The sequence below is a fragment of the Polyodon spathula genome, chromosome 1 (assembly GCF_017654505.1).
Source record: "Polyodon spathula isolate WHYD16114869_AA chromosome 1, ASM1765450v1, whole genome shotgun sequence".
In the NCBI taxonomy this organism is placed as follows: domain Eukaryota; kingdom Metazoa; phylum Chordata; class Actinopteri; order Acipenseriformes; family Polyodontidae; genus Polyodon; species Polyodon spathula.
The window spans coordinates 29,595,712-29,617,860 of NC_054534.1; the positions used below are offsets into that span (position 1 = coordinate 29,595,712).

General features: G+C 37.4%; 2 protein-coding genes across 7 annotated transcripts in view; both read left to right on the forward strand.

The window, feature by feature from the left end:
- The first annotated feature begins 11 nt into the window (after positions 1–11).
- nln (neurolysin (metallopeptidase M3 family)) lies at positions 12–14,665 on the forward strand. 2 transcript variants are annotated; one of them, XM_041252412.1, is made up of 13 exons: positions 12–157; positions 1,442–1,698; positions 2,638–2,786; positions 3,395–3,502; positions 4,032–4,134; positions 4,320–4,480; positions 5,518–5,653; positions 6,621–6,987; positions 7,452–7,653; positions 9,433–9,619; positions 10,869–10,997; positions 11,365–11,501; positions 13,866–14,665. In XM_041252412.1, the coding sequence occupies exons 1-13, from the start codon at positions 117–119 to the stop codon at positions 14,022–14,024; spliced, it is 2,136 nt and encodes a 711-aa protein (XP_041108346.1). In that variant the 5' UTR covers positions 12–116; the 3' UTR covers positions 14,025–14,665. The 2 variants fall into 2 exon arrangements, with proteins under 2 accessions (XP_041108346.1, XP_041108355.1); XM_041252421.1 differs by having other exon boundaries at positions 14–74.
- A 2,658-nt stretch (positions 14,666–17,323) lies between these two features.
- LOC121316974 (erbin-like) overlaps positions 17,324–22,149 on the forward strand; it is a 92,195-nt gene continuing 87,369 nt past the window's right edge. For 2 of the 5 annotated variants that reach the window (XM_041252443.1, XM_041252434.1), the window contains exon 1: positions 17,352–18,076. The gene's annotated coding sequence lies outside the window, so the exon portion shown is untranslated. Of the gene's footprint in view, positions 18,077–22,149 lie in introns of all 5 variants that reach the window. The other 3 variants (XM_041252464.1, XM_041252450.1, XM_041252460.1) reach the window with 3 other exon arrangements.

Below are 22,149 nucleotides of genomic sequence, written 5' to 3' on the forward strand. Positions count from 1 at the left end.
GACAGGTTCAATACTGGGACACACTGGAGTAGCAGATTCAAAATTGGGCAAAAAAAATAAAACCAAAACGCTAAGTGGGTGGATTTGCAGAAGCTTTAACTTTTGTATAGCGTGCAATGTTTTCTATTTGCATTTCTGTGTTTAGAGCGGTTAACAGGTATTTTTTTTTTTCATTGCTTGTAGTCGTACTAGTACTCTTTCACATTTGGTGTTTTCCACGCGCTCTATGTAATGTGGTAGCATGCTATAATTATACTTGAATCATGACATGTGGTTTTATAGTGGTGAACATAGAGGACTATACAAACTAAGTCAGTACGATACGATGGCTTCTTATATTGAAACGTTATTATGTTGAAATGTATCTGTCTTTTAAACGAGTACAAGTAAAATCAAGTCAGTTTGAAGTATGTCTGCTTTTTCATTAGGAATGTGCTTTGTGCATTTTTGAATTTGATGTATATAAAACTACGGAATTCAATATCACTACATGATGTCGTGCGAAAGCAGTAATAAAACAATCACACGACATTCTTGTTACATAAATTCAGTATTTAGCGGTATAGCTATTGTTAGAATAGTTTTAAAACCATTACAGCATATTGCGCTACATTGGTTTTGCTGGAATGCAAATGTTAATGTACCACATGTGATAAAATCAAACCAAAAATATGACCTTTCTGAAATGTTGCACAGGCTAAGCCGGGACCGTGACCTTGTTAATTTTTTTTTTTTTAGATTTTGTTTATTTTTGGGGTTTCACCCCAAGGTTAAAGGTCACACACTCTGTTAATGTGTAACTTCCTTTTATTTTCTTTCAGATATATTTGTATACCTTTTCTGAATTTGTCGTGCGATTTCCAAAAAAGTGACACCTCCCACAAGTCTGTAGCACAAACTGTTTTTGAGTAAAAGGAAGGGGGTACACATCAACCACATTTTGACCTTTCTATAACTTTTGACCCCTTGACCTGATCAGTCTAAACATTTAAATTTGCGGTTATTTCCTGTAACAACTTTAAGACCTAAGTTTTGGTTTTGGTCCATTTTGTTGTATCTGAGTGCACAATACTACAGTTCAGCATGTAGCTAGCTTGTTACACACCTGCGGTAATACATTATATAAATGTACCCTCCTAATCCCCATGGCTCTGCTGGCTGCAAAGAAAACAAAAACAAAAGCACTGTTATCCACCAGTCTGTGGCATGACTTGGTCCATTTCATTGTGCGAGACCAAAGAGACTGTTGAAAGCTACAGTAAAATTACTCCAGTTGTAGATATGAGAGCAGCTGTCACATGCATACATAAAAAAAAAAAAAAATTACAAAAGAGAAGATGAAGAAGAAGAATATTTTCCAACTTTTGACTTAATGTTTATCTTAATAAATACAAATTGAATCACAATGAGACTTTATTCTTCTGCTCTGTTCTTCTTTCAGAGTTCCTAGTGCCAGACAGATATTGAGAATGACCTTGCAATCTGGAGCTGATGTGCATGTGAAACACAATTCATCTACGACAGCCAACAGAAATCGCTTAAACTGGGGTCTCTCACCCGATGAGATCAAATCCAGAACGGATGAACTCATTCAGAGAATCCAGCAGGTGTATGACAATGTGGGAGCAGTGGATACCAACAAGGCCACTTGTGAGAGTATTTTAAAAGCTTTGGCAGATGCAGAAGTAGAATATTCAGGTTTGTCTTTTTTTTTTTAATCTGGCAGATTCCACTATGTAACACAATTTTTGTTCCTGGGTAGTAAGTGTTATTTCCTAATTGCTTATGCCTCAAAAGTATAGAAAATGGCAATTATTCCCCACAAACTTTGCTTTTGTGACCAGGACAGTGATATTTCAAAATATCACTATTTCCAATGGGAAAACGGGCAAATGTGTGTCTTTTCGTTCACATAAAGTCAGAAAAAAACAACATATGAATCCAAATTAACATGTATTTATACTAAAGTAATACAAAAATGACTACAAAAGATTTAGAAGTGAGTAGTTTTTTGAGATTTACGATTATACTGTATTTACAGTATAATTGTAAATCTCAAAAAAACATTTTTTTTATGTATGCATGTGACAGCTGCTCTCATATCTACAACTAGAGTAATTTTACTGTAGCTTTCAACAGACTCTTTGGTCTCGCACAATGAAATGGACCGAGTCATGCCACAGACTGGTGGATAACAATGCTTTTGTTTTTGTTTTCTTGTATAATTTGGATTCATGTTTTTTTGTTACACAGTGTTCTTACAACCCCAAAAATTACATTTGGGGCTGTAGTGACGGTGAAGTTCACTGTGGCTAATTGATGTCAGATACATAGTTTAAATTAGTTTTTACTTATTAAAGAAGGTTGTAACATTAAAACTTGTGTTGAAAAAAGGGCACTCTTCTTTTGTAATTAGGTCTGTTGCCACAAGGGGATGTTTCATGATTAGTAAACAAGGAGTGTATGGTAACCTGCTGGCAAGGTGGGGATATGTATTACATTCAGTGTTTTGTTTTTTCTCTTCACTAGCAGCTGGTTCTTATCAAAATATGCAAATATATTTCAGTGGAGAACTTTAAAAAAAAATAAATAAATGAATTACCATTTTTGTATAAAAACCTGCTGATTTACTTCCAGTGGAGCGAAATATTTTGGATTTCCCTCAGTATGTGTCCCCATGCAAAGCAGTACGTGAGGCAAGTGCTGGAGCAGACAAGAAGCTGTCAGACTTTGATGTGGAGATGAGTATGAGGGAAGACGTGTTTCACAAGATTGTTGCACTGCAGGTGGGTCGATAGGAATAAATAATAATAATTAAAAAAATAACAGTTGAGAAGGAACCCTGCCTATTCACTGCTTGTCACATAGCTGATCTGGGACAGCTTTCTCATCCCTCCAGCACTTCTTTTTAGCTAGAATCGAACCAGTTTAAAGCCATGACAAGTATGGTGTTTTTCTTTCAGGGTCGTGTTGGTAAAACTGTTTTTAATAATGGATCTGCAAAGAACTACACCATATGTTTACAATGTTGGATCCTGTAATTTCTGATACCTAATCACATCTTGAGCATGATTTAAAAATAGTCTGAATGTCTGCATTAATGTATAAAAGTAAAAATCACAGGGGAACTAGTGATAATGTGTAACTGATCTGTGTGACTGTGTGCCAAACTAAAAAAGGTAACCAATTTTAATAGAGCGTAAATGCCTGTTCAGTCTTTCAAGTCTGCTGCCTTACCTGTAACAGACTTGCAGAAAATAAATAAGATGTCAGATATGCCTGTTGCAGTAACAAGCTCTTTCTGACATTCTCACTGCCTTTTTACTTCTAGGTGTCCAAAAGTAGTTTTACGTCTGGTGCTTTTAAGGTAAAGGTAAATGTTGTGTAATTTCAGGAAAAATGTAACATAGGTGACCTTAGACCAGAAGCTAAGCGATTCATGGAAAGGCTTGTTCAACTTGGAAAAAGAAACGGATTGCACCTGTCTAAAGAAATACAGCAGGTAGGTAGAAGAGAAGCGATCTGCAGCTTGTACACTTTCACGGTCAGGAGAAATCACTTTGTACAGCCAGCACATTACTAAGACATGCTGTTAGAGTCAGTTTTTGCCAATGACAAGCTGTAGCACCTGCTGACCGCAAATACATCGATATGCAAGAATGGGATCAGGACAAGCAAAATAAGGCATTTATCATGAAAATTGACTTATTGTTTTAATGAGGGTAATGTAAAAATATTTATTTAGTGTGTTAATTATATACATAATATTAGTATGAATAAAGTGTGCTGTTAGCCAGACTGTTTATTCAAGTTCAAGTTTACAGTACAGTTTATTGGAATGACAGATATTTTATCATGCAAAATAAACGTTTTACAAGGATATTTAGAACACTAAACCATAGTAAGAAGAATATTTCATTTTGAATATACCTTCCTTGATCATGTGTAAATATTAGAAAAAGAAATTTTAACAAATCTATTTACTGCCAGGCTGTTTGAATGTTGAACACGTTTGTATTTGGTTTATTAAGGAGATCAAGTCCATCAAGAAACAAATATGTGAGCTTTCCATCGACTTCAACAAAAACCTCAATGAGGAAAACACTTCTCTGATATTCACCAAACAAGAACTCGGTAAGAATGTGTTCTTAAGTACCAGACAGCTTTGGATAGGGTATTGTGAATGGAAACTGGAACTGGGAGTATCTACGTGACTATATCATTAAAAAATATCACTGTTGAGATTGGCTAAAGCACGAAAGTGGGATTTTGGCTAAACGCTTATTTATTTATTTCTGTGATTTCACTGTCACTTTGAGGGGGCCTTGCGGAGAGCTTTGTTGGTAGTTTAGAGAAGACAGAGGATGACAAATACAGGGTGACCCTTCAATACCCCCACTACTACCCACTAATGAAGAGATGTTACGTTCCAGAAACCAGAAGGAAAATGGAAGCAGCTTTCCAGTCTCGGTGTAAAGAGGTACGGCTGGTGTTGCTAATATACTGAGCATCAAAAGAAACTTATCACTATTATAATACTTTTTTTTTTTAAATATATGTAAATGATGGACATTGGCAAAATGTTTTTGGTTTCTTCTTAATCACTTGATCATTCATCCATGACCATGACACGCTTGAGTGACTACGACTGAAGCATATGCACTTAATCACCTAATTAGTGAGACAGTTGATTGGACACTGGATATGGAGTGACTTCAGCTGTTGAATTGCAAGCTTGAATAAAAGCAATAAAGAAAATCACAGAAAAAAAAACAATATGCCACGTCTGTCAAGAAAGCAGCACCTTTGTGCAATCAACATGTTGGAGGCTGGACTACGGCAGCGTACTGTGACTCTCCATCTTGGGTGCTCACAGCCAGCAATTTCAAACCTGGCGAGACGGTATAACCAGACACAATCTGTCAATGACAGACCATGAACTGGGAGACCAAGAGTCACAACATCTGCCCAAGATCGACAGATCATTTTGCAGCATCTTTGTGATGTCAATTGGTAATCAGCACATTTGTCATTTTTCGATCACATCGAGTGATATGTTTCTTTTGATGCTCAGATATAAGTGATGCCTTTCTTTTGATGCTCAAATATAAGTGATACATTTCTTTTGATGCTCAGTATATATGCTGTGTTTAAAAAATGTTTCATGGTCTCAATATTGTTCAGTTGTACTGTATATCAGGAGGCAAAGATTATTGATAACTTATTGGCAAACCCAACATATGTGACAACAATCTGTATTCCAATTTAAAAAGTAATACTAAAGCCCCACAACAGCTATAATACACAATTCCGTCTAGCATAATGAATATGTAAAGAAAGCCACAGTTCAGAGTTGCTCTAGTTTGGCTGCATGGTTAGTGATGCAAATGATGTTGGCTTTACTAGGATAAAACTAATTGTTTCTTTAACTAAGTATTAGGGTCACAGCATAACCGGTTTAATGTGGGTCGTTTTCAGAGGGTAATTAGAGACACTGCCTTTGTTTTGTGATTGCAGGAGAACACGAAAATTCTTGAACAGTTGATCCCACTCAGGGCAAAGGTTGCGAAGCTGCTGGGTTTCAGCACACATGCTGATTATGTCCTTGAAATGAACATAGCAAAGAACACCAAGAATGTGGCCGCCTTTCTAGGTAGGCTACTTCATTTGTGTGTTTACTAAAGAATGTAACATGCTGTTTTAACGGAACAAAACATTACTTCTGTCTAGGACTAGATCACTACCGGTATTCCTTATTCTGTATAAGCAGGTTAGTCATGAGCCTGTAAAGGCCTTCTTTTATAATTGTGCAGATAAGATTGACATCAAACTTGTGTGCATACAGCATTGCTTATGTTCATCCACTCAGTCAGTGTTTGATGCAGCTGATCAGTAGTACATTGAAAGTGGAAGTGGCAAAGCCTCTGAAAATTGTTGCACAATTAACAGGTTTCATGATGCTTCAACGACGAACCCAAGTCAGCTAAAAACAATGATATTCCTTTAAAAGATGAGTTATTAATTTGGGACACTCAAAAAAAAGCCCATGTATAAGCCTTATGGATGTAGCAGAAAGTTTAGCACTGTATTATACTATAGCTTAGCACTGTGTTATACTATATACTGCTTGAAGAAATTGATAACCCCCTGCTGATGTAGGTAGCAGTAGGAGCAAGGCCTTTAAATTACAGGGTGAGGGAATGAAAAGAAGACTTCTGGGAAGGAAGGAACATGTAAACATAGATCTGAAACGGCTTTTATATTACAGAATGTAAACAAACTGGAAGGCCAACCATGCCTGGTTTCTAATAAAGTACAGTGCACAAAATGGTACACTACAGAAAAAAGCAGTAAACAGGTTTAGTATAAAAGTGAACATAGCTGTCAGAGAATCACAGCACAGCGTTAACGTTTTAGATGTTATGACTTGTAATGCTTTTTGGTGTTTTGTTAAGATTCCTCTTAACATACCTAAGTTAGCGGTTTGGGTTGGTAATAAGATAGATAGACGTATAGACGTATACTTAATATAAAAGTATAGATTACAGTAACAAAAAAGTGTTAATTTTTTTTGTTACATAACAAAAATATATAACAAAACTTCTATTTACATTTTGTAGATGAGTTTTATGAGAAGCTTCGGCTTCTAGGTGAGCAGGAGAGAACCTATATTTTGGAGCTGAAGATGAAAGAATGTGAAGAAAGAGGATTTGAGTTTGATGGGAAAATCAACGGCTGGGATATGGCTTACTACATGAACAAAGTAGAGGAGCTTAAGTATTCGGTGGATAAAGATAAGCTGATTGAGCATTTCCCAATAGAGGTGGTAACAGAAGGATTGCTCAGCATTTACCAGGACCTTCTGGGACTCGGTTTCCAGCAGGTAGCTAATCCTCATGTGTGGCACGAGGGCGTGAGTCTCTACTCTGTGAAGGACACAGTGACTGGGGAGGAGATAGGGCAGTTCTACCTGGACCTTCATCCAAGGTATGTATGTTTAAATGGTTTTTATGATTGTGAAGTTTAACTCACAATCTTAATTTTTCTGTTACAACCATTGAAGTAAAACAGTAGCATAACACAGCATGACGGGCCGTACATGGTTTTGTTAGTGTTTTATCGCAGTAAGTCAAGTTGCTGCTTGTACACTCGGGCAGTAACGTCTTTGCCTTTTCTCGGAAGCCAGTCACGTTGCTGTTTGTGTACTCGGTTAGTCAAGTCTTTTGTTGGCGATTTGTTATGCAGGCATGATTTATACTCAAATTTAAGACGCGGGCCATTATTCAGAAGAACATTTTTTTTTACCAAAGTGCATCTTAAATTCGAAAGAATACAGTAAAGAAAAATGACAGTTCTCATAGATGAAGTGGGATCTAGAAAAATGTTAATAATCAAAATGTATATAAGCATACTGAACATATCAATATATAAACTGTTTCTGTTTTCTTCAGAGAAGGAAAGTACGGGCATGCAGCTTGCTTTGGTCTTCAGCCAGGCTGCCTCACGCCTGAAGGAGACCGCATGTTGTCAGTTGCAGCTATGGTGGCGAATTTTTCCAAGCCCACAGCTGACCGGCCTGCCTTACTCCAGCACGATGAGGTGGAGACGTACTTCCATGAGTTTGGCCATGTGATGCACGAGATCTGTTCAAAGGTATGTTGCTGCATTTTTGCTATGGTTTACTTTCCTCTTCTAAACAGTAATAGAATGAATACCTAGACTGTCAGAATGTCCTGCAGCATCTCAAGGTAATCACTGAGGTGGAATTTGAGCAATGTACGGTTATAGAGCTCAGGGGTCTGACAAGGAACAGGAATTCACATATCTGCCGAAGCACCTGTCCCTCAGCTGTTGCTTTCAGTTCCTTGAATGTTATGGATGCCTTGAATTTTTGGAATGCTATCCGTCATGTCACTATGTCTGCATTGTATCTTGAGAAACCTAGAGATCACAATTCATGTCATGTTTTTAAATACATTCTGCACAATTTTGTATGTACATGCAAGCTTGGCTTTAGACATTATTGAAATGCTGTCTGATGCAAGTCAATTTAAATTAATTGACGCCAGCCTTTTATAGAGAGTAACTGGTTATTATGCAGTTGTGGTCATGGTACCCATTTGCCCCATAATACTATTCCACTAGGACTTGCGTCATGTTTTAAGGCACAAGATAGATAGCATGGTCTATTAACTGTGGCTCCTGGTGCATTAAAAAGGGGGAGTGCTGTAACGATCAGTTTAGTCATATTTATGTTATTCTGAGTCTGGTTTGAATCTTTCTCTAATGGCCAAAGTTACTGTTTTGATTGCTGCTTTTCCCTGTGAGAAGGGGGTTTTGATGAATAAGCTACAGGACTGATTGGTTTTAGTCTGCTGTTACTACTTTTGCATTCATCTGAAATGTTGTGCTTAAAGTAAGTGGCGTGTTTTTATAGATGTGTGAAGCATCTTTGATGTTCTAGTAAAGCCGCTGCCACTGCTATTTCAACTTCAAACAACCTAAAACATTTCAGATTCGACTTCAAAATGTTATTTTTTCGGCAAAATTGAGCATCCTTCACTTTAGATAGCTGTCATATTGAGCTAACGTTTACAGGGTGCAGAGACAGTAATCTCTATATTAAATGATGGTCGTAATAGTGTTCTGTTGCAGTGCCACATTGTTTTAACATATCAATGACACAGATCTTTTTCACGTACAGTTCGGTGAATCAGCTTCATCTATTGTGTCTTCCCTCAGTTTAGATTTAGTATATATGAATATGAGGATACATTTATGTACTGTAATTGCAATTGTTCTTTTGTTTTACAGCAGCACATATCATTGTGTGCTGGTCTACTGTCAACTTTGTTTTCCATAATCCATGCTGGCTGTTCTTTATCAGGCAATTCTTCTGTATTGTTTTAAATATTTGCCCACAATTTATGCTTATCTGTATTGTCTAGTCTGGCTTTGTCTACTTTAATAGTGTTTATTCCCAATATAACTTGCTAAGCCTGGGTGAAAGTCAGCACCAGTAGTGTTACTGTCCTTTCTACATCCCTAATCAGGATTTTAGATTGTTTTGTATGGTGATTACTGGATCCTAGAAAGCATGAAAAAGTAAGCCAGGCAATGCTTTTTGTTGATAAGAAAAGTCTTTAAAAGGCCAGAACGTTGACCATGGGGGAATTCAATTACCAAGAGCATGATAACAGCAATGGAAAGTGAAAGGATAAGAGAATGCATGTTCATAGAGGTAGTGAAAGTTTTTTTTTTATTATTATTATTTATTGCAAAAACTGTCAAAACCTAATCAGATAGGTACTATGAGCATGGCTGGAGTTGGGGAGATGCTATCTTTTTTTTTTTTTTTTTGCTGGTGTATACCAATCAGAAATGAGGAGAGAAAAAAAATCCAAGGATGTGATTAGTCTTTATTATTTTCAGACAGATTTTGCTAAGTTTAGTGGAACCCGTGTCGAAACAGATTTTGTGGAAGTGCCTTCTCAAATACTAGAAAATTGGGTGTGGGAGAAGGAGCCCCTCAGAAGAATGTCGAGGCATTACAAAGACGGGAGCCCCATTCCAGATGACTTGCTCGAAAACTTGATTGCTTCCAGAGTAGCCAACACTGGTAAGTCCTATTAACTGGACTGAATGTAGCATCTGTGGTTGTCAGTAGGGCAGTTTCCTTGGAAACTCGCTCAATTTTGGCAGTACCTTTCGGGTAATGTGTGTTTCAATGTAGCCAGAGAAATTCTCCTTCCAAATGCAAATTACCTAATTAATATTAAAATACAGTAGGGTATATATAAATGTTTCTGAATTCCAATTTGGCCTTGCATTACTACTATATATGTAGGGAAGTTGACTCTCTTGAGCAAAATCTTTTTTATGTAAATATGTATATTTATAAAACAGGGACAGTGACATCACACCGTGACACTTTACTGCTCAAAATGCTTCATAAAGTACGGCAATACATCTTGACATGAATATAAAGCCTTTCACGTTCATAAAAGTAATGGAGAGAATAATGGATTCAATAAACACATCAGCAAATGCATCTTCTTGTAAATACATCAAACTGAATTAACTTAGAATTGAAATATGAGCTACTGTATATAACTTACAGTCCTCACCAAGTGAATAAACTTAGTGTTTTAAAAAAAGAAGATTGTTTCAAAGGGGCCTTATATATGTAGACTGTGAAGGCTGTACAGTAACAGGATCATCTACATATAGCCAAAACCCCAGTTTAGAGTAGGATGCATTTGCTAGACTGCTTTTTGTTTTCTTAATGCATACACCAAAGAATACAGGTGCCTACCAAATATAAAGACAATAGCGCTCTTTTATTAGTTTCATTAATTGGTTACTGTGGAAGGATATAAGAAATGAGACTCAGAGGCTAGAAGCTGCAGTTTAAAGCAATGTTGCACACGTTCATTAAACAAAAAACAAACAAAACACAGGAACAAATAAACAGGCACAAGAGCTAAAATAAAACATTAAACAAAACAATATGTTCTGTAGGTTGGGCATTAGACTTCACTGTAAGTACACAAACACACATCAAAACACTCACCTGCTCCCTTTCACCAGACAAAGGATTTCTCCTTCCTTTTATCCATGTGGCCACTGGGAAATGGCCACACCCGTGACTGCTGGCAGGGACAGATTTAATCCCATCCCTGCCAACCTTCCATTCACACACACACACTATTTATATTAAAGAATTTCACCCTGCCACAGTTAATAATAAGTTATTGTTACTTGTTGAGCAGAACTGGGTCAATGAGAATGTAGCACCCAATAAAACTCCCATTTTTTCTTTTAACAACGCCAAGGGCTATGAATGTGTTTGTTTTTTTTTTCACCAGGCCTTTTGAACCTTCGTCAGATTGTTTTGAGCAAGGTTGACCAGTCTGTACATACCAAGTCATGCGCGGATACAGCACAAGAATATGCAAAATACTGTGAAGAAATTCTGGAGATTCCTGCAACACCAGGTAGTAGCTTCTTCACACTGGATTCAGATTATCCATGCGTCAACCTCCACTATGTCACCACGGAGATTCTAAATAATAATATATAAAACAGTGGGCCACACAGCACTGTACGACAGTTTACAGAAGGCAATGATTACACTATCTGATTAATTTTCACTTTTTTTTTGTACAAATAATATATTTTTGCTTAATGGTAGGATGTTTGTTTTTCTTTAAAATGTAGTTTTTCAGTCAAGGGGTATTATTTTAAAGTGACCGGAGAGAGGATTAGATATGCAGGATTTATACTAAATAATCTGAAACTGCATTTATACTTGAAATATTTTAGGACTATTGTTCACCCCAGGGACTTGACTCTTGTTTCCAGGTACGAACATGACTGCAAGCTTCAGTCACCTAACAGGTGGCTATGATGGCCAGTATTATGGATACTTGTGGAGTGAAGTCTTTTCTATGGATATTTTCTTCAGCCGCTTTAAGAAAGAGGGAATAATGAATCCTAAGGTAAAAACAAATAACCTTTTTTTTTTTGCTTTTTATAATAATTCTGTTTTTAATTACACTGTCTCTGATGGGTGTTAAAACCAGTTACGCCATGTTTCTTGAAGTGTGCTAAATAGATTTATTTTACAATAATACCATTTTGGACTTCTTAATATTTGTTTGGCTCCTGTTCACATTTGGACTCCTTAATCTCACAATCTTATTTTTAAGGCTGTACTTTTTTCACCATTATCACAGATTTCACGATTTCTGTGAAATGTGCCCATTGCCGTGTAATATGTAGTTCCCTGTGAAAATGTATATTTCTGAAAGAAATAGTGCAAATACAGTGCCGAGAAAAAGTTTGTGAACCCCTTTTAGATTTTTAATCTAAGTCCTAATAATAGGTAAAGATAACCTGATTAAACCAATGACACAAACATGATACTTTTTCAACATTTATTTTTCCACAAATGCTTCAACATTCAATATCCCTGTCTGAAAAAGTATGTGAACCTTTAAATTCAGTAACTGGTGGCACCCGCTTGAGCAGCAATGACTTCAACTAAGCATTTTGTGTAACTGTTGGTCAGTCTCTCACATTTGGTTTTGAGGAATTTTGGCCCATTCCTCCTTACAGAACTGCTTCAACTCTGTGATATTTGAGGGCTTCCTTACATGGACAGCTCACTTCAGGTCCTGCCACAACATAAAACGCGGCATTTCTTCTTCTGCAGCCATTCTTTTGTAGATCTGCTTGTATGTTTAGGATCATTGTCTTGCTGCATGACCCACTTTCGGTTCAGCTTCAGCTCACAGACGGATGACCTGACATTTTCCTCTAGAATCTTCTGATACAATGCAGAATTCATGGTTGTATCAATCATGGCAAGCCATCCAGAGGCAGCAAAGCAGCCCCAAACCATCACACTCCCACTACCAAGCTTGACAGTTGGGATGAGGTTCTTCTGTTCGACCACAGTGTCTGGTTTTTGCCAAACATAACGTTTCTCATTGAGGGCAAACAGTTCTACCTTTGACTCGTCTGTCCAGGGAACATTGTTCCAGAAGTCTTGTGGATCATCTATGTGCTCTTTGGCAAACTTCAGACAGGCAGCAATGTTCTTTTTGGAGAGCAGTGGTTTTCTCCTGGCTGTCTTTTTCTGATAGTTGAGTCATGAACACTCACATTAGCCATGGTGAGAGTGGCCTGCAGATCCTTCGATGTTACTCTGGAGTTCTTTGTGACTTCCTTGATGTTTTTTTGGTTTGTTCTTGGAGAAATTTTGGTAGGACGACCGCTCCTGGGTAGAGTGACTGTGGTCTTGAACTTTCTCCATTTGTAGATCTGTCTGACAGTGGATTGGTGGAGCCCCAAATCCTTAGAATTGGTTTTGTAACCCTTTCTAGACTGATGAGCATCAATAACTGTTTTTCTGTGGTCCTCAGGTTTCTTTTGATCATGGCATGATGTGTTTCCACACACCTGTATGGTGAAGACCAAGCTCACAAAGTTTCTGATCTTTATATAGGGTGGGGCCTCCCAAACTCACCCCTGAAGATCTACCTAATTATTTAACACCTGATTCTAATTATCCCCTTAATTGAGCTGATAAAACCAGGGGTTCACTTACTTTTTCACATACCCTGAATCTTAATTACTCATTGGTTGTCTAATTCATACATCATTTTGTTTCAAAAGACATGGAATTGGCTGATATAAACCCTATTGGATATTTAAGAAAAGACTGGTTTTGATTCAAGAAGGCTATCAGGGTAAAACTATGGAATTTCCATAATTATCATTGGGGTTCACAAACCTTTTCTCAGCACTGTATACCACCTAAAAATAACTACAGCAAACATTTGCCTTATTAACTCACTACCTGTTACACTGCGTTTTGGAACCTGGCAGCTGGTATAGTTTGCATCTGGTAAAAGATTTAACATACTGCATAGAGCTGCACGATTTCTTTAAAATGTCTTCAACGAAAAAGACACCAGTTGCATCAGATTGGAAATGATAATATATTAATTCTAAGTATTATAGTGATTTTTTTTTTTTATGTTCTTATATTTTAGTCAGCTATACTGTTTATGTGTGGTCCGCTGAGATTAAAAAAAAAAAAAAAAATGAAGGGGATCCACAAACAAAAAAGTTTGAGAACCACTGCTATAGGGGATACACAGAATGAATCTCCCACAATGTGTAGGACATACCCCCCCTCCGGCATCTCTTAGTGGACAAATTAGTTGTCTACAGCAAGAGAGAGGAACAAACCCTCTCGATAGCAGAGCACTGATTAGGGGATTCTGAGGCTCTGGTTTAACATAAATGTTGCTGGTTTACAAAAGATACATGGTATTCTTTGTTTGTTTCAACAGGTTGGCATGGAATACAGGAATGTAATCCTGAAGAGAGGTGGATCAGTGGATGGAATGGATATGCTTAAAACGTTCCTGGGGCGCAAACCAAACCAAACAGCTTTCTTTCTCTGCAAAGGTCTGACCTGCAATGAACAACAACAGGATAACTCTCACTGAAAGCAGACTCTCTGGAAGTCTGAGCTGCAAAACTCTGAATTGTGTAAAGAGAGAGTGTTATCTAAAAGAAAAGATGCCTCGTGAGAAGGGGGTTAAGAAACACTACAGTGTTGTTGAACCGCATGTAGCGTTGTTAGAAATATACAAAGACAAATCTTTGTATACATGCTCAGACAGCATGTACATTATTTTTTGACTCAGAATATTTAACCAGCTTTACACCCTTGCATTATTTCAGCAGTCATGTATGTTGAAGTACTTTACAATGATCAGTGTGGTCCATATAGTGAATTGCATCTGTTAGCTGTTTTATTTTTTTTTAGGTTGCATGCAGGGTTGCCACATTTCCTGATGTTGCCTAAATCATGTGGGTTTTTAGGTTGAGGTCCTGGAATGCTGGTGTGCAAAAAAAAAAATCTGGGTTTTAATCTTATCCAACCTGTGGCACAGCACTGGACAAGAACCACCTGTAAACATCATCAGCTGCATTCACATCCAATGACAAGAAAACTTGAAAAGTTTTGGTACAGCAACAGATTGTATTTCTTATGTTTCCTCTTAATTCAGTAATAATGTGACATTTTTGTGCACAAATTAAATGGAAATGAAAAATAATAAAAAATAAAACTATGCATGTAAGAGTGGGGGTTGTTAATTAAAATAACAATTCGGTGGGGGGGGGGGGGGGGGGGGGGTCTGTTTTAAAAATGTAAAGATTGGATCTAAACACTGCCACTCTTTATGCCTGTCTGTAAATGTATTTATTGACCCCGTTACTGAAGACAGTAGAAGTAGTGTAAACAGTTCTGATAGCAGGGTTTTAGATTTGCTGCTGTTTAAAGAACTGACATAAGCCTTCTGTCTCTTGTATCTGTGTACGTTATTTCATAAACGACTTGTGACACTTCAGAAAAACAACTGTAAAAACAAACTTTAAAAGGAATATACATTTTCAGGATGTATTTTGCTGGGTATTTATTATTGATGGAATATGCCCCTTCTTTTAAGTTGATTTATCCTGGTTTAAAGAAACGCGGTATGGAAACAATATAAATAAATAGGAAATGGATGTACCAAAAGTGTGATAAGATGTGTGTGCAAGGTAAAGGTGAGCATGGGGGGAAATATACCGTGCATACTACCCTAGTTTACATTCATTTAAAACGATTCTGTGAAGCCACTTTTTATTTTATTGAAGATTTAATATCTACCTTTTTAAATAGTGCTATCTAGTCAATGTTTCCAATTCAAAGTGTTACTCACTGTAGCAGGGGGAGATCTGTGTTGACTCTGCTGGCGTGTTCACAGGGCTGCAGGAAGAGGGCGGCAGTCTTCCAACAACCGCCTGTGAGTCATGGCAGTGACACGGGGAGGTGGGAAGGTAGGTGTGTGGACTTTCCCCCTCTCTGAATGGCTGAGAGGCGAGTCATGGGAGATTGTTAGCCCTATAAAATAATGCTCCGCTGTTTCCTCGGGTCTGCCTGCTTAGACGGGCCGAGAGTGCGGAAGCTCTGATTCAGGACCGGGAATCAGCCGGGAGAAAAAGAAAGAGTCTCACAGTGAGACAGTGAGAGCGGGGAACCCTTGGGCAGACCCCGGCGTATTGTAAAAGAGCAGGCTAGTTAGCCGGCAGTGTAGGACGGTGATCCGGGTCGCACGGGTAGCGGCAACTGGGATATAGCTGTCAAGTGCAGCACCTTTTTTATTTGTAGTTTTGTTACTGTTTTATTTTCCCTGTTTCTTTGTGCCTTCTGTTTTGAATTATTGTTTCGAAGCACCTGCAAGGGCGCCGGTATTGTGTACCATTGCTTGGTATTCCCGTGGCTCTGTTTACCATCGTTGGTAAGCGGACCACGGACCCACAGCGCCATCTTCGGGCGAAAAGAAAAAAAGCACCCCGAAATAAAACTGGGCACCTGTGCGGTGTTGCCAAATCCACCTGTCTGTCTCCTGTATCAGTGAATTACCCACCACCCTTCCACACTCACCTTAAAATACAATGCATTGATCAGACATGATGGGTCAATATATATATATAATGAAGAAAGGTAATTGGTAAGTTACTTATTAAAATGTCTAGTGGTTGATCAGTATCCTGTTGGATCCTGGTACTCTTTGGATATAGAGCTGTTGGTTATTTTTTCTGTCTATCTGTCACGGAATTTAGATACACGGTAACATGGTATTGCTAATTACTTTTAATTTTAGGTCTACTGTGTCTCACTGTTATGTTTAATGTGTGTTAAATTCTTCCATAGTTTAGCTTGACTACCTGCTGCAGCAGGGGCTATCGTCACATGCTTTATTTAGGCTCTGTTTTACGCATGGGAAGCAAATAACTAATGAACAAAAGAACATTTGTTTACTTTTTTTTTTTTTTTTTTTTTTACAGTACTGTAAAAATATTTCACAGGAAAACCTAAAAAGCTAATATTTAAGAATCCTTGCGAGGGGAGTTTAAATGAGTTTGCAAATCTGCTGCAGCCATCACCACTACATCTACTAATAAACCACTTTCAGCTGGCAATTTTATCTAACACCATCCCTCACTTTGACATGCTTTTCTCGATGATGAATAATAAAGACCAAATGCTTAGACATATTCATATTTGGTGCACAGCTGTGTTCTATGCTTTCCCCTATCTAGATCGACCATTTTCTGGCAGTTGTTTTTTATTATTATTTTTACAATTCTGTCTTTTGACATCATATTTACAGGGTTATATAAATCCTGCATGTTTAATGTGTTGTTGACCATGAAAGTAATTTCTGACCTGATGTAATGTCTATAAATTAGTCATGTGATTTTTTAAAAAGTTTCTGTTGTATAGAGGCATTACATTTTGAGTTACTGGCCCTTAGTATGTTCCCGGGATCCTTTGTTTTTGTACACAGAGCCTCCACTTTCTAGTTTTCTAACACTTTTGCTAGGTAAAAACTGTATTTGACATTACACATTAAATACAATCATCTTTTATCCCGGTTTTGCAGTAATATAGTGTACATTTGTTTTTACTTTTCGCAACTTTATACAAAAAGGACGTTATGAGCGGGCTTTCTGAGCTAATCAGTACCCCCAAACCAAATACAAGCACATCAATCTAGTATAACGAACCAATACATTTCAATAACATCTGTTTTTAAACCAACCGAACATGCTGTCTTGAAATAAGTCCCACCTCTCCAACTCAGACATTGGCTTTCTCACTTCACGAACAAAAAAAGAAAAACAGCTCGCTGGTATTGGTTCTGTTGCCACACCCATCTCCGTGCTACCTGATCTGAAAGTTAGATTGAAGTCAATCACCTCCAATCAGAGCGGCATACCTTTCCTCCCAGTTCTTCAACCTCAACCTCAGCCTGAGCCGCTGCTACTGTTGTGTTGAGTGGATTGTGCTTGGCTGCCGCCGAGGCATGAATTTACATTGGATGATGTGGTCTGTACGTTTTTACATGTAACAATTTCTTCCTAAAAGAGGAGTGCAGGGGTGTCAGATTTGGAAACGTTTGAGTGCAGTGGCCCAATATTTTAACACAATATAACGGCATTTCTGCTGTGGCTGGGTGAAAAAAAGAAGAAAGAAAAACTCGACACCGAGAATTGCGCTTTGTGGTGGACATTTTTTTCCGCCTTTGTATTTCCTTGCGAGTCGCTGGGGACATTTTGGATTTTTTTCGTACTCTGATTTGCGAGTTTTATCTACGGAGGTTTTGGTTTTCTGTCTTCAGAGAACGACTTTTTTTTTTTTGTTTGTTTTATTATTTTATGCTGCAAACGGGAAGTGTATTACAGACGATAAGAAAACTTTTGGCCAGACAGAACGCAACTCAAGAAAGGACGTTTGACTTTCACGAATGAATAGAACTTAACTGTTCTTAAAATAAATCACATTGGGTCGAGTTGGACACTAGTCAGGAGACGTTGCTTAAAGCGCTTGTAAGGCGTTCAACTAAAGTCGAGAAGGCAAACTTTTGGGGGATTTAAGTACTTTTCGGATTTAAATTCCAATGATACATCGTAAACTAATCGTCTGAGGAATCTAAATATTAAGGTAATATGTGTGTTCTTTCTTTCCAAAGCGAATTATGTTTACCTAATTATGTGAAGTGAACAATTTTGATATTTTTTTCTTTCTTTAATGGATTATTTTCAATAATTTCAGATTGATTTGAAGTTGAACATTTGTATCGGTTTTTGTTACAATGAATGTCGTAGTTTTCTAGTCAAATAGTGACTGGTGTTAAACTAAGCTGGAATTTGGAGCTATTGAAAGGGTTTACTGAGACACTAACAGAGGTCCTTTTGTTAACTGCGGAGATCCCAACCTGAAGCTAATCTGACCGTTGTCAGGACAGTTTATCATTACCCTTTAATTACCGGCGGTACCAAGAAATTACTTTTGAGTTCACACCCAGACTGTACACACAAACATAGCTGCTGTGCACGTGAATAGTTAGTTCCGGTAGAGCAGTTAGCATCGGATCTAATGTTTTTGTTTAATACAAGGCAGCTAAACTCGCCTTGCCTTGAAAATAACATTTCAATTATGTAAACACTTGTTTCCAGTAATTTGTGAAATTCTTAATCATTTTATTAGTTTGGTTTTGGCACTTAATGTAAACGGCTGTTTAGTAAGTAGGCTTTTCTTTTCATAAATGGTGTTGATGTTGGGTGCATTCTGTTCCTGTTGCATACACAATCACTGCACTATGTTGTATACAAAGCTTATAAACTGATGTTTATGTAAAACGCACCATTTTGAATTGCTTCAGTTCCTGTACCAACTCATTCACAATGTCACTGGTCGGGAAATAGAAGTCTGCTTAGAGAACTCGTTATTCAGACAGTCATGAAAAAGAATACCGTATTAACAATTACAGTTAATTAAAAATGTATTTAATGCAATGCATCATTTTTCTAATATGTAATGTTCATTTTGCATACCCCATTAGCCCAACAGTTGTTAGCAGTTTACCAAAATTTGGTAATCTGAGGGTTGTACATTCGCAATTATAAGAAATGGGCTTTACTAAACCTTTTTTTTTTTTTTAAATACTCGTTTTGTTTGTTTTTATTTAATAAACAATAGAGGCTACAGCAGTATTGTTTATTTCCTGGTTGAACAATGCAGTGCAGATCAAAACATGACAGCTGGCTAGTGTAATACTCTGTTTGATTGTAACAATCGATTAATCTTCCTGTGCTTCTATCTAATTACCTGGTATTGTAAAAGCTTCTGGAAAGTAAATCAACCAAAACAACAACAAAAAAATGTAGCAAAGTGTCGCAGCGCTTTGTTTTAGTGATACTTGCGGATTATAGTAATCCCTGAGACACAAAACTTATCTCTTCTTCAACAGTGAGATCGGCATGTTTTTGTATGATATAATTAAGGCATTTATGCAGTACATGTAAACCATCTTTAGAAAAAAGTGATCGTCTTTGTGAGATCCACATTTGTTAAAGGTATAAGCACTCTAAACACTGACATTTTTTTCTTGTCACCAGTTTGTCATCATGCCGCCTGTTAAACATCCAACCTATGGCATACCATGATCTGTAATGTTCCCAAAGTAACCTAATTCTCAATAACTTTTTTGTTATTGACTTTTATAAACGGTGGTCTAACAAGTATCGCGTTCAGATGACGTGATTAGTAGTAATACCGGTTGAGTTACGATTGTAAATCCAGGGGAGCGTTGTTATTCGCGCCATGATTTAACAAATTACCCCATGAATATCTAAAGTGTTTCCCCATTTTGTGGTCTAGGTTACGTCATCCACTGCACAGTACAGTGTGAGCCCAGCAGCAATTAATTGCGTTTAGTAATCTTTAATAACAAAAACAGCTCATAGGATAAACGTCACACCCGTTTCTTTTTTTTTTTTTTTCTTTTTTTTTTTTTTTTTTTTTTTTTTTTTCTTCTTTTTTCCTTTTTTTTTTTTTTTTTTTTTTTTTTTTTTTTTTTTTTTCTTTTTTTTTTTTTTTTTTTTTTTTTTTTTTTTTTTTTCTTTTTTTTTTTTTTTTTTTTTTTTATCTCTCTCTCTCTCTCTCTCTCTCTCTCTCTCTCTCTGTCTGTCTGTCTGTCTGTCTGTACAGGATCCTGTGGTTTTTCCGCAAAGCATCTTCAGAAGGTTAATGCTACTGAGCTCTTTTTACAGTTATTAAATGTGATTTACTCTGAGATTCAACGGCTTGTACAATAAATTGGCACAAGGTTGAATTAATTGCCAACACATCTTAACCTGTCGGGGAAAATTAAAGTTTTGTATTGCATCTGGGAATGAATTTAGTGGCTGTAGTGGAGAGTTTTTATGCCATATTTGATTTTCATGTTATTTTGGTATTGGATCACTGCATTCAGGCCTCTGTTACTACTTGTACAAGTTACACAGGTGTAGACCGTATTACATGATGCACAATAATACCATGTCAAAATAGGAATTTCACAGCTTGCCAGCAGTGCTATGATTGTATAGTGTATCTTTTTTTTTTTTTTTTTTTTTACCACCAGTTTTAAAAAACTGGATTAACAGAATCCAAGAGTGTACTGTAAAATGCTAATCATGGGACATAAGCCACAAGTGAAGTGGCTTCCTGCTAGACATGATCAGAATTGGCAACAAAGATTTGAACTTAAGTGTATTTCATGTAATATACTGTAATACTTCAGTATTTGCCAAAGTAAACAATGTAGCATGCACGGGGAAGGCAGCAACAGGGCTGGTAGGTGACGTAATCACATACGAAGACAAGCCTGATATAAGCTCCTTCCAAAGGAGCTGACTGTTTTGTACATCGATATCTGCGCTATGCTTTAATGCGAGAGGTCTGGATTCGCGCCCACCCTCGCCTGTGTGTGATGCGCCTGCCTGCGGTAACCGAGATCACAACAGTATGTAACGAATTTGACGTATTTTTTACATGTATGTTTGCTTTTAACACGCTTCTAGTCAAAAGTAAACCTAGGGGGATATGTGTCAAGATCCAACGACACAGCGCTAAATTGGTGGAGTGTAAAGTAGTGCTCTGCCGCGGCACAAATTTATTAACTGGCACACTTAAATGCTAAATGCGCTGCTCTGGTGCGCAAAATGGGCTACCGGTAGCACAGATTAATAGACTAATCTGAAAAATAGCGCCTACCCTCCAAATGAGCTACCTCAGTTGAACAATAGGTAGGTCATTTGGAGAGGCAGAAGACAGCTCAGAATGGGCTTACCTGTGTTTTAAATAAAATGTACAGGTTTTAACCAAGTTTATGATATGACTAATACAAACAATTGTACATAATGAAATAGCTGTTATTAAGCTATAATTTAATCCTCAAGGAGATCAAAAAGGGTAATGCGGACCCAAAATATTCTCTCCCCCCTTCTCAGTACTCTTCCTCTGTTCCTGGGTTGTTAAGGAAAGTTAGGAGCCTGCACTCTCCATCTAAGAAATTCGTTCAGACTGCTGCCATAGTGCTCTTTCCTATAATCTGCTTTCTGACTTTCTATGCACCCAAATAATGCCAGTTTGAAACAGACTTATTTGTGGAACCTTTTAAAGCTGGCGCTGCTGTTCTGCCACTTCATAAGTCTCATTTAATATCACAGACTTAATTTACATATGAGCCCCATATAATTAAGGCTTGACACGTCGTAAAGTGCATGTCTAATGAATGGCGGAGCGCATTTTGGCGTTGCTAACATACAGGGCAATTTTAAGGCCGGCATGAACTGGGCGCTATGGCCTTAATGCCGTCACAAACACTTGATACATGACCCCCACAGATTTTTTAATTTTAAATTTTTTTAAGGAGTAACTTTTAAAAAAAACAACCATAACAGGAATATGCTTACCTTTTAATTTCCACATATCTTGCCCTATGTAAAAAAAAAAAATAATAATGATAATCTGAACAGTGAAATGTAGTTTAAAATACATGTTTTGCTTGTAAATTGAATTTTACAGTATCCTTTTTTGTTAATGTCTATTTAAACACAGCTGTGGTGTTGGTATTACAAGCAGTACATTAAAAGATTTAGGAGGATTGTTCTGCGTTTACACTGTTGACAGGTACTGTGAAGCACTACAGGGGAACGACTGCAAGAGCTGCAAATCGCGTTTAGTGTTTC

What these genes read in the sequence shown, in the direction of transcription:
- nln (XM_041252412.1), top strand. Translation starts at nt 117, where the DNA reads ATGTTTTCTATTTGCATTTCTGTGTTTAGAGCGGTTAACAG. An exon ending in GTGTTTAGAGCGGTTAACAG is followed by an intron (nt 158 to 1,441) that starts GTATTTTTTTTT and finishes TTCTTCTTTCAG; the next exon opens with AGTTCCTAGTGCCAGACAGA. An exon ending in TGTCTAAAGAAATACAGCAG is followed by an intron (nt 3,503 to 4,031) that starts GTAGGTAGAAGA and finishes TGGTTTATTAAG; the next exon opens with GAGATCAAGTCCATCAAGAA.